At 40.6% G+C, this 12,789-nt stretch overlaps 1 protein-coding gene across 1 annotated transcript in view; it reads left to right on the plus strand.

The window, feature by feature from the left end:
* ST5 (suppression of tumorigenicity 5) overlaps nucleotides 1–12,789 on the plus strand; it is a 99,127-nt gene that overhangs the window by 42,982 nt on the left and 43,356 nt on the right. Inside the window, exons 4-8 of the mRNA XM_009994254.1 lie at nucleotides 3,965–4,113; nucleotides 6,754–6,969; nucleotides 9,170–9,266; nucleotides 10,205–10,249; nucleotides 12,139–12,323. Coding sequence (XP_009992556.1) covers nucleotides 3,965–4,113; nucleotides 6,754–6,969; nucleotides 9,170–9,266; nucleotides 10,205–10,249; nucleotides 12,139–12,323 — 692 coding nt within the window. The remainder of the gene's footprint in view (nucleotides 1–3,964; nucleotides 4,114–6,753; nucleotides 6,970–9,169; nucleotides 9,267–10,204; nucleotides 10,250–12,138; nucleotides 12,324–12,789) is intronic.

A 12,789-nucleotide genomic window follows, 5' to 3' on the forward strand; every position in this document is an offset into this window, starting at 1 on the left:
TGGAGCAACAACAGCAGCCACCACCACAGCCCTTCCCCAGAGCCTCACAATAGTGTGGGACCTACGTCTGCTGGTGGCCATCAGTTCCCAGGTCTTTCTCCCACGGAAGGGAGTCACAGTGCAGAGTGATAGGCTTAAATGTTGCTCTAAGGCAATTCAGGGTACCCTCACACAGCTTAGCTTGCTGGCCATCTTGGGTTTCTTTTCCTTCCTACTCTCAGCACCCAAAAACCAGTCTGTCTGGGCTGCTTAGTGCTCTTTGTACATATCTGGTCTTTTTGTCTCATCTATCAGAGAGGACATTTATCCTGGAAATGGGTGGTTATCTAGGGTTTGAAAATTCCTGAAGACCTAGACAAATAAATTATCTCTTTTAGTTCACTGGTTGAATTAAATGCTGTGTTCAATTGCCAAATCAGCAAGACCGTGTTTTTTCAGGTTGATCAGACTTATTTCATTATGAGAGATTTGGTGTGGGAAAGTTCATTCTTTAAAAAAAAGAAGAAAAAAAAAAGTGAGGCGTATTTATCCTCGAGGTATAACTTCAAAATAAAAGAAAATAAAACTCCTGAAATATTTTTTTAAGCAAATAAGAAAATGAAAAGAAACAAGTGTTCTTGAACAGCAAGCCAGTCATCTGAAGAAACTCTCTCAGCTCTAGGGAAAGGGTTAAAATCCCTGTGGTGTCTCCACTGACCTTCAAGTTACACTGAAGAGGAATTTGGCCTGAGCTTTCTTTTGGTAGAGAATATGAGTCAGAAAAGCGGCCTCTGCCCATGGTTCCTTGCTCCTCCCTCTCTTCTCATCCAAGACTTCTCTGGGCCTGTTTCTATACTTAATATTTTAGGACAACATTAGTAATGTTGAGTTTAACTGAGTTCAAGCAATTCTGTTTTACATTCTGTCTTGGAAAGAGAATCACCCTGAAACTTTAAATTGTTTTACATTTTAAAAAAGGCATATTTTCAGCTGATGAGCTTGTTTCTCCTCAGACTCCTGAGACTATGCAGACTAATGTAATCATATTTGTTTTCACAAGAAAGCATATGTTTCAGCACTGCCAAATGTAGCTGGGTATTTTGAAATCTGTTAATCCATTCTAGAATGCTTACTTAACCTGTGCTTGACTTGGGCTTACAATAAATGTTGTTATGCTAGTACAGTCCAATTAGCTGTGAATAAGCAACAGCATTTTGCAAAGTTGAACAGTTATTTTTGTTATGGTTGTCATATCTAGAGCTCTAGAGTTTACAAGTAAAAGAATTAGTGTGCAATATCTGTTGATTTTTCTTCCTGCAGAAGGAATAAATCAGTTCTGTAGTCCCTCCAGAGCAACTTTGGCTTTAAATTTTTGTAGGACTCTTTGTTGCTCAAGATTTATCCTGTTCCTTGAATTAATCAGAAGGTTTTTCTTCTCAGAACCCCAAGCACCTGAAGTTTCTTTCCATGCAGTGTGCAGGTTGAACATGATGGTGGTGCAGCCTCTAGAATCAGATTCCCTCTGGATGAAATAATACACTGTGATTGCCAATTCAAACATTCTCCAAGAGCAGCAGTTATTCAGGCTTCTAATTAAAACAAAGCTAAAACTTTCATTCTTGTGCTTATATTTAACTGCAAGTCCTAGTATGATGTGCTACTGAAGCAAAACTACTTTTACTTGTATTGTGAATATGTGAACTTGCTAAGCAAAAACTCTTATCACTATAATTGATGAATCAAGCAGTCTCACTCTTTCAGGCTTAGCAATAAAGTAGAAAACGCAAAATACTTTTGTCCTCTTTAGTACAATGAAGAAATGTAATATTCTGTCTAGAACAAAAACACCCTGGTAGTCGAATGAACTGGGTATGAATTCAGGCCTTGCTCTCACTGGAAACCCTGTGCCTTAACTGTCATATTTTCAAAAGTGGTGAATATTTTCTGTAACAGTGTGAATCATGATATAGCTTTCTGTCCTCTTAATTTATTAAGTATGCAGTAAAATCTAAATTTCTTCTATTGAATAGCTTGTATTGCAATATATATACACAGTACTAAAGGCATGAGTTTTAGAGTGATTTTTAGATATAAAGCTAAAAGCAAGTTGGTTCATAAGCTTTGAACTTTGTTCATGTCTCAAGTTTCTGCAAATTCAAGTCTTGCATTTGAGTAGGTCAGTTTTTTGAGGATGATTTTCTGTGTAAGAAAATTGGAAAACTAGAAGGACCATGTACTCAAAAAACTGGAACTTCTGAACCAGCTGCTGATTATGAACTGTCTGAAGAAACAGATACAAAGTGTTCATTTTTCTGATCACCTCATTCATCTTCACGCTTCTTAGTGAGAGGTTTAGTGTCTTCAGGAGTTTTGAGAAGATGGTGGGTTATCCCACTGATCTTTAGGCTGCTGAGGGGTACTAGATCTCACTTAAACCTGGACTATAAATTTTGGCTACGGCTTTCAAATGCTAACAACTCAAAGCCTGCAGTCTGCTTTTTGATGTATATTGCATTAATGTCATATTTAATGATTAATGGTTCAAGCACCTATATAGTACTGACAGGGTGTTTCCTTCTACAAGACATTAATTTTACATACATTGAATCACAGAACAGTTTGTGTTGGAAGGGCCCTTTAAAGGCCATCTAGTCCAACTCCTCTGAACAGGGACATCCTCAAGTAGATCAGGTTGCTCAGAGCCCCATCCAACCTGACCTTGAGTGTTTCCAGGGATGGGGCACCTATCATCTCTCTAGACTGAATCTACTATCATTTAATTTAAAACCATCATCCCTTGTCCTCTTGAAACAGACCCTGGTAAAACGTTTGTCCCCATCTTTCTTATAAGCCCCCTTTAAGTATTGAAAGGCTGCTAGAAGGTCTCCCCAGGGCCTGCTTTTCTTCAGGCTGAACAACTTTAACACTCTCAGCCTATCCTCATAGCAGAGGTGTTCTATTCCTTTGATAATTCTTGTGGCCCTCCTCTGGACCTGCTCCAGCAGCTCCATGTCTTTCCTGTCCTGTGGACTCCAGATCTGTACGCAGCACTCCAGCTGGGGTCTCACCAGAGCAAAGTAGAGGGGCAGAATCACCTCCCTCCACCTGCTGGCCACTCTTCTTCTGATGCAGCCCAGCATACAATTGGTCTTCTGGGTTGCAAGCACACATTGCTTGCTCATGTCCAGCTTTTCATCCACCAGAACCCCCAAGCCCTTCTCTGGAAGGCTGCTTTCAATCCGTTCATCCCCAAACCTGTACTGATACCGCAGTTTGCCCTGATGCACTTGTTGATACTCATGAGGTCCATATGGGCCCACTTCTCAAGCTTGTCCAGGTCTCTCTCTGGATGGCATGGGTAGATGCTTAGTTAGAAGGCACGGTGTGTTTGAAAGAGCATTTGGAGGATGCAGTATGACTGAGGCAGAGGTTCTTCCCACACATACACATTTTCCAGTCTTCTTTCATGTCACTGCTGAGGTGAAATGTTTGTTCCTTCTTTGCCTTCTCTCAAGGAAAGAGAAAAGTGAAAGTAGCATCAAATAAAAGTTCTTACTGCATGTAAAGGTGGTATCTTGAGAACAGTTATCGTTATTAATTTCACTCTGTGAGTAGCTGCTATAGATGTGTAAAATCTACTGATACACTTTAAAGTAGTTATGTGCCTTAGCTTTTATATATGCATAATTTTTCCACAGCTGTGGATGCTCAGAAGCACGTCTTGTGAAATCTTTGCATTTTATTAAAACAAAAAAAAAAGGAGTAAAAACAAAACCAAACTACCAAAAAAACTTGTCGACCTCATAGCCAAGTTCTCCAAATACTTCCAGCTGCAGCTAGAGGGATGAGTCATGCTGAAAGCCGAGGAGATTTTCTAAAAGCCTTTTACTTGGTTCACATGATTTTTATTTATTTTTTTTCACTTAACATTCCTGTCTGTTTTTCTTTTCCTAAAAAAAAAATAAAAATCCCTAAAAACGTGCAGGCGAGTCACCCAAGGAAAACCCGTATGAGGATGTGGAGCTGAAAGGCCGTCACGCGGGCCGAAAATCCCACCAGCTCTCAGAGAATTCCCTAGATTCTTTGCACAGGATGTGGACGCCGCAGGACAGGAAATACACATCACCTCCCCAGGTAAGGGCAGCACAGCAGCAGTCTTCCCCTGCTTGAAGGTTATTTGAAGCTTTGGCAAGAAGATTAATCGTGGCATAAGAGGAAGAGCAGCCACACTGAATGAGGAAAGGTATCTGGAAAAAGAGAATGCATGAATTGTTGCTGGGAATGCTCTGGGCAGCTGCAGAAGCTGGTGGCTCTTTGTGCTGGCTGCAGCCTGGTGAGTTTAAGCAGAATCCTTCCACCGGTTGGTTGTGAGCTGAATCTGCCCCCTAAATTATTTGTGTGGCTGCACCTCTTTGGGAGTTGTCTCTGCTTTTGCTGCTGGGCTTTCAGTAGGAGCAGAAGGGAAAAAGTCAGCTGCTTAATCTTGCACGCGTGTTATTATGCGAGACCTATTGGGACCTTGCTAATGTGAGGCACGTAGGATTGTGTGTTTGATTGTAAAATGGAGAAGGCCAAGTATGCTTCCCAATAAATGAATAATAAAATAATCAGAAAAACCTGAGTGTCGGCATTTAACGAGCCTGTATAAGTTGTGTTTATAGCACAAAGACCATGGAACCCTGCAGACTTTCAGTTTTCTGGTGAATTTTCCAAAGCAATCTGTTTTTTGTGAACATCATGTAATGCCAGGTTGCTTTGTTGTTCATGGGATCATTGTGTTCATAAGGAAGAATATAAATTTCATCACATATTTAATTTGAGATTCAAAACACCTTTGAAAGGAACTTTATTTTGCACTGAATAAACAAAAAATTTACAATTGAACAAAAAGTCACAACAATTTACATTTTTGTCTTGTAAAGAGACCTAGAACAAAACTTAATATATTTTCTTTCACTTATTTTCTGTGCATGGGAGCACCACAGTTCAAGAGGCAAAAGAAGTGTGGCAAGGATCATGACTATGCACCCAACACATGGTTTTGTAAAACAGGAGTGTTTTCAGCAAAGCTACTGAAAAGGGTACAAGAGGAAAGCAGTAATCAAGCAGACTAAGGAGAAACAGAAATTGCAGCTATGAAGATGACCTCGTCATGAGAGACAGATGATGCATAACAATTATTTTGAGCTTTGTGTGTGTTAACAGGAATGGTGTAGGGTGTACCATCAGGGTAGGAACCATATAGGTCCATAGTAAGATACTGTTTGTTGTTCTCAGTTCTACACAGGGTGATCAAAGAATATATATATATTAAAAAAACTTTAGTGAAGTTGCTCAGTAAATAAGTACTCTCTGGTATCTTTGTAACAGGGCTAACTTAGTGCTGGTAGCTTCCTTTTGAAATGCTGCCAGGAGTTTCCTTCAAGGAGTAAGTCCTGCCATTACTGCCCTGTCATTGTGCTGATGTATAAAGTGAAGAGACACTCAGAGTGGGTCAGCTGTGGGTCTGGGTGATTCTCCAGTGACCAGAAATAGAGAATTCTCAATTTCCTGAAGAAGGACAGTTTTGGCAATGATTTACCACCCAGTTTTTTTCCAGCATAGCAACATAGTTGGATTAGCAACATGATTTATCAGTAACAGATTATGATAAACAAGATGGAAGAGATCAGAAGGTCAGCAGGATTTCAACTATCATCTCCAAAAATAATCCCTTTCATTAAAGTATAGACTGCTGCAGATTTTCCTGGCCACACTAACCTGTGGTAAGCAGAGACCTCAGAAACACTCGCCTGTGGTCATTTTGAGTCCCACTGCATCTTCTCCCTGCCCGTTACATTCGTTACTTTCAGTTTTTCAAGTCAGATACAAAAAGAATATTCATGCCATTGTATTTGTGATGCAAAGCCCATACATAGACAAACACGTATGTTTAATTCCAGATAGTAGGGTGCTGTAGTAGGTAAAACCCTCCAAGTAGTACAAATGGGGTATTTATTATTGCAGATGGATAGCTCATAATACTGCTAATAGAATATTAGGAAATGCCAATTGACAGCTGTATGACATAACAGCACTGTTTTCTACACAAGCTAGTTAATCTTCTTGCAGTGTTTGTGTTTGGGAGGAGAAGGCAAGGACCTGGCCTTGCCTGCCTGATAGTTGACCTTCCTGAGAGCCTGGCAGAGCTGCTTGAAGGACTGCTCCAAAAGAGCTCCAGTTTTTTGAAGATAGCTGTCACTTGGTGTTAAATCCTGCCAGTGAGACATTCCTTCTGCAATGATAACAGTTTTGTGTTTTAAAGGCAATTTTTTGTGAGTGCAGGACAAAGCTGTTATGGTGCCTGTGCACATTGGCAGATGTTAAAACGCCTTGACACCATGCAAATACAGCAAGCTTGATGTTCTACCTTCTTTCTCTAGGATAAACTAGCAACTTCAGTTTAATTGCTCTTGGTTTTAACCACTGCAAGTGAAAGAGACAGATCAGGTCAGTGTTCTGATGTCAGCCAAGCCTCTAAGTTGGGTTTGAAGGCTCAAAGAGCTGATGTGATGTGGCTGCACCAAAGCCAAAAGTACTATTGTTTTCTTCAAACTTTAAAGTCTAGATATTGACTCCTCTCTCTTTGTTTTAACCTTTAAACCCTCTCTTCATACATATCCCACAAAGCAGTGTCTCACCTGGCACGAGGGCCTTGTGTAGCCACCACTGATTCACAAAAAGCTTTCTCTGCCCTGAGGAGGGGAGGAACTCAAACTGTTCTTGTTTCTGCAGCTGCCCACGAAGCCCAACAGCCAGTCCCTGCGTGTCGGGAACTGGTCGGAAAGGAAGAGCCACCGCCTGCCGCGCCTGCCCAAGCGGCACAGCCACGATGACATGCTGCTGCTGGCCCAGCTCGGCATCCCCTCTTCCCCTTCCAGCCTCAACGAGGACAGCCTGAGCACCACAAGTGAGCTGCTGTCTACACGGCGGGCCAGGAGGATCCCAAAGGTACTGGCGAGGCGATCAGATTTATGCTGAGGATAGGCCACCTCTCTGCAAGAGCCTGCACGTTTCTATCCAGCCTTTAGCCATCGCTTAATGCTCTTTTTTGTATCCTAAAGGAAACTGAGGTCAAAACAGAAATATTAACTTTCAGAAGCCAAGACCTGCTCCTTTTAAACATATACCTGTACTGTGAAAACCCCTTCCCTAGAAGGGACTAACTGCCCTGTTCCAGTACTAGCAAACATCTGATTGCCATCTTTGCACAAAAATGATTTAAAGCCAGTTCTTTTTTCCACAATTTTCTCTGCGCTCTGTGGGCCAGAGCATTTTTGTGTACCTGTCTTCACGATTTCGAATGGGTCTTGGTCAAGCAATTTTTATTTCTAACATGCAGCAACATCTCCAGTGGGTTTTTTTGCCCATCATTTTTTTACTGATCGCAGGAAATTAACTGCTACTGACCTAATATGTTTCCCTTCATTTACTCACAACCTACCCCATCCTAATAACCCTGTTGTCTTGATGGATTTGAAGTAAAAAATTAATTTTTCATATTTCAGGGACTTTTCCAATTCAAAATAGGATGTGAAATAAACCCAGGCTACCAAACAACAACAAAAACCCTTAACAAACCTTTTCTGAAGCAGTATCAAGAACTGCCAATACATTTATTTTTTGGCTTGTGAACAAAGTTGATTTTTACTGTTTATTAGGCTCTCTCCTGTTCCCATTAGAGAGCATATTTTAAAGCACATGGCTGTAAATACTGTGAATAGAGGGAGATTTTTATGTTCAGACCCTCTTCCTCTGTTGGAGGGAGTGCATGAGTTTTTGTTCCAGTTTGTGCTCTCTTACTGACTTTACACTGTGTCTACAGTGAATTAGTTTCTCTCACCGAGTTTATTTCTCTCTGCAAGTTGAGGTAAACCAGCTTTTGCAAACTGTAATGAAATATACTATTCCTGACTCGTAAAAACATTATGAAGATTAATTACTATATATTTCTTACTCTCCAGAAGTTGTAATATTATGTTTAATTACAAGTTCTTAGTAATTCCAGCCTCTTGTTGAGGGCACTAAACACAGGTTGTCTCATTATTTTCCATAATCTCCAATACTTTTTAATAGACTATTATTATCTGCATTAGCCCTAATAAGGGAAGCCATAAAGATGATTGCCAGGAGTTAAAATTCTGCCTAGTGCTGGTTAAAGCCAGCTAAAGCCAGTTCTAGTAGCTAACTTCAAAACCCCCTCACACAACAAAACCCCAAACAAACACAAACACCACACACACTCCACCAAATAACACTCACAAGAAACCTACCCTGCAATTTCAACCACTTGCTGCACCTCGAGTACTGTGTTGAGTTCTGGGCCCCTCACTACAGGAAGGACACTGAGGTGCTGCAGCGTGTCCAAAGAAGAGCCACCAAGCTGGTGAAGGGCCTAGAGAACAAGTAATTGGAGGAGTGGTGGAGGGAACTAGGGATGTTTGGTTTGGAGAAGAGGAGGCTGAGGAGAGACCTCATTGCCCTCTACAACTACCTGAAAGGAGGTTGTAGGGAGGTGGGTGTGATACAGCACCTCTGAAATAAGGTAAGTACATCATGAGTTGAAAGGAAGAGAGAGAGGTCTATATAGGCCAGATCCTCAGCTAATATAACTTCAAAGCAGCTGGTTCACTCTGTACCAGAAAAGACTTTAAAAAGCTAGGCCCTTTCCTTCTGTGATGTCCAGAGAGGTGCTAACACACTTGTTACTCCTATATTCATAATAAGAATATGATCTTGCAGTCCCATGAGAGTTTGGCAAAGTTGGGTATGCCTAATGGATCACAGGTAGACAATGCAAGTGAAAAGACAACATCATAGATAGAGAGGAATGAGGTGGCAGAGGATGAATCCTTTGAATCCTCAGCCATTTTGTGCTTTTATTGCAAGTGTCAGAAAGATTTGCAAATTTGGTTTAATTTTCTGAGTTATTTCATTGGTTTAAAAAATATATCCAAAGGTAAAAGAGTGAGATTCAAAATAAGTGATTCAAACAAATGGGATTCAAAATAAGAGAGATAATGCACTTTGAAATAGTAAAAGCTTTGGGGGAGTTCAGCTGGCCTATCTGTGGTCTTTGTATAGATTAATTTAAAGTCCCCCAACACAAAATTGTTTTGTCTTACTGATGCCTCATTTTGTTATTTTGCAGCTTGTCCAAAGAATCAATTCCATCTACAGTGCAAAAAGGGGAAAAAAACGACTGAAGAAACTTTCTATGTCCAATATTGAGACAGCATCTCTACGAGGTATGACACAAGCATCAGGGCTCAGTGAATCTGTTTGAATGTTACAGGGATAACAGATTCCTTCCTTTCCTCCACATCTACTCCAGGCTCTAATTTGTTTAGAACTTTCTCCACTGAACAATGATGACTTTCTACCTGCAAAAGAAGAAAATGGGGGATTCTCATCATTGTCTCTCCTATCAATCCCATGATCAGCCAGATTTGCCCAGATTCTTCTTTAGTTCACTTTTTGAGTAATTTGAATCTTTACATTTTGTCCAAAATTCACAGTTTTGACCTTGTAATCCACCCATGTCTTTCCTGGCATGTGAATGTAACTCACACTGCACTTCAGACTGCTTCTGGAAAAGCAGGGGCCAAAAAGAAATTCAGGCCATGTTTACAGTAGGAAAACAATAGAGCTTTAGTGTGAGTAACCTCAGAAGTACATCTTGTCAGAAGGTTACTTCTGTGTGCTACACTTACCCAGTTTGCTGAGTTCTGGTGATTGAAAATGTTACCCAGACAAAGCTTATAAGACTTACTTTGACTTCTCAAGTGCTGCATAACCTTTTTTTTTTTTTTTTTTTAAAAAAAAAGAATGAAGTCTGAATAAGAAGTGGAAGGGTTAAAATCCATTTTCCAAATGGCACATTCACTTCTATAGTTTAGCATAGATAAGGGTTCATGCAATCAGCTGCTGTAATAAGGCATTAAATTTGCACTCTCATCAAAATGAAGCTCTTATTCTCAAACAAAATCTAAACTTACTTCAAGGAAAACAGAATCTAGAGGAGTCATTCAAACTGTTTATTTCAAGACATTTTAAAACCGAGGACAGAGCATGTGTGGATCACAAGGCTCAGTGTGAGGTATGATTTTTCTCAGCTTCACCACAGTGAACCAAGTTTGTGTTTGCTTTGGTTTTGCATTAACTGATCCCTCTATCTCCTTGGCAGATGAGAACAGTGAGAGTGAGAGTGACTCAGACGACAGGTTTAAAGGTAAGGGATCAGCCTTCAATAACTTCTAGTCAGCCACTGTCACAGACCTTATCAACGTACGTTGTTCCCATCAATGGCCTGTATTTTCCTTCCTGAACTGTGCTAGCTCTGTTACTGCAGAGCTCACAAAGTTTCCAACACAGGAGCATGAATGTGGAAAGCAAGGGCAAAAATAAGCTGTGAGGATCTAAGAAGGATTTGGCAACTGTGTCATATAACGAAGAACAGGACTTCTGATAGATTTGCTCGGTCAGCCACTACTCAGATGCTGATTATTTTCCAGACTGACTACTGGGTGCAAACTTAGAGGGAAGATATGGGATAAATATGCTCCTTTCTTATTCATACACTGCTTTAAATTTTTGCTGCTAGCTGCTGTTGAAGAAAAGATTCTGGCTCTGGTCCATTGTAGCAGTTCTTATACTCTTTTCTAGGTCAGCCGTCTCAAAATTGTATAAATTCCTTTATCAGTGCACAGCACCTGCACAAATTCTGCTTAAGCCAGGCCAGTAAATTAGTCCCTTATTTTCTAAAAGTCCTGATACATGGAGAGAACTATGAAAAAACTGAAGGCAGCAACAACAGATAGTTGCTAATAGTTTAGTTTTATTACTAAAAACCTATCATGTTCTAAGTAAGGGTAAAAAAATGCTCCTGTGTGACCTTACGCTTACATTGATGCTCTCAGGGCACCCTGAGCCAAAGATCCAGTTGTCACATGTAGTACAGCAGAATTAATCTGTCGGGGTGGGTGGTCTCTTTGGCTTCACCTCTTGCAGATATGAAGCACTGGCTGGCACTGTGGGGCTTTCTCAAGGCAGAACAAGGCAAGTTAATTCTTGGTATTTAGCTTCCCCAGTTGTGCAGTCACACGAAGACCCAAATGGTTTATCAAAATAATTTTTATTTTTTTTGTTGCTGAACCAGTTGTAGCAGTTGTATGACTTCTGGTTATTAAGGGGTTTCCCTTTGTTTCTGCCAGATAATTACTGTTGTGGTCAAGTGCTTGTGACATCTTGTTTCCCTACGACAAGGGACAATCTGCCTTTTGCAATCTGTGGGCAGTGTCAGTCAATATAGCCTTAAGGGATTGTTAGGTGCTACTAATAACTCGTTTGCCAGTGCACAGAGATTCTGGTGTGAAGAGATAGGGAAGAACATGCAGGAAGCTGGTTTTGCTTAGCTGGTTTCTCTTATTGGTCTACCAGAACTGGTAATGATGTAACTGACTAGTTCACCATAGACATCTAGCAACAAATCACTAGATTAAGGCGTATCTTTGAATCAAGACTGGATGAATCTAAGATTGCCTCTCCACTGAACTGGCACAAGCAAATCAATCCCACAGGAGGAAATTTGCACCCCTTTCCTTCCCCCTTCCCTGGAGATGGTACCATGGCTTGTATGGGCTATGCCTATGCTGTGAAGAAGGTGATATACACCTTCAGTTGTTCTTAGCATAAAGCTGTGTGATGCAGGGACAGGTCACAGAACCGCTTTGCACCAGTGTAAACCAGGTCCACATCAGGTTTGAGATGTGTCACCCTGGAGATCCTGTATTGCACTTGCACACCCACCTAAGGGGTTATAATCTAGTTTTATGAGGGAACAAGAAGCAGACCTTTGGCAGGGTAACAGTTAGGAACTGCAAATTATTTCAGTGACTTAGTGTTGCATCACTTAAGTACTTGGACAGAGTTTTGATTTATGGGTGCAATTAGTGAGGGAGACTACAGTATGAAGGCTTGCTTTTGAAAGGAGAAAATGCTTGGAACAATACACTAGCAAGTTGAAAGTCCTTGGTGAATTGTTGTGGCTTGCACAGACACAGGGCAGTCCCAGGTAATGGTCTGTCTTTATTTTCTTTTTTCTTTTCTTTTCCATGCAAGCTCACACCCAGCGCCTCGTGCACATTCAGTCAATGCTGAAGAGGGCTCCAAGTTATCGCACCCTGGAACTGGAGCTGATTGAATGGCAGGAACGGGAGTTATTTGAGTATTTTGTGGTAGTATCACTGAAAAAGAAGCCCTCTAAAAACACTTATCTCCCAGAAGTGACATATCAATTTCCTAAGGTAAAAGAAAAATTCTTACTTACAGCTCATTCTAAGATCAACCAAGTGAATCAGTAAGAAAACTAGCAAATCTATTTTTTAAATTGTGTTACTCATTCAGTTTTCATAATTATTCCAAAGTGATCTGTTAAAATGGGAAGGGTATAGAGAAGGTGACTGAAAGCTTTCCCTCTTTACAAATGTATATTTTCCAGTGCTGGAGACTTTGGCATGATAGTAAGTGCTTAAAGACTGTGTTAAAATTCAGCTGCTAAGTATTTCACTTTTAACTCTAATGTAGCCACTACCTTAGCTGTTTTAGAATTTGTTCAAAAACTCACTGAGGCCAATGGAAATACTTTTGATGATCTATGGCATTTCTCTTGTGCTCTTGCAGCAGAAAGGAATTTGATTTAGGACTGTGTTTTAAGTGGCCATTGTGCAACAAGGGAGTTTTGGGCAATTAAAAAAACCTAACCCCCCCCCC

Source organism: Chaetura pelagica, unplaced genomic scaffold, assembly GCF_000747805.2.
Source record: "Chaetura pelagica isolate M959 unplaced genomic scaffold, ChaPel_1.0 scaffold153, whole genome shotgun sequence".
Taxonomy (NCBI): domain Eukaryota; kingdom Metazoa; phylum Chordata; class Aves; order Apodiformes; family Apodidae; genus Chaetura; species Chaetura pelagica.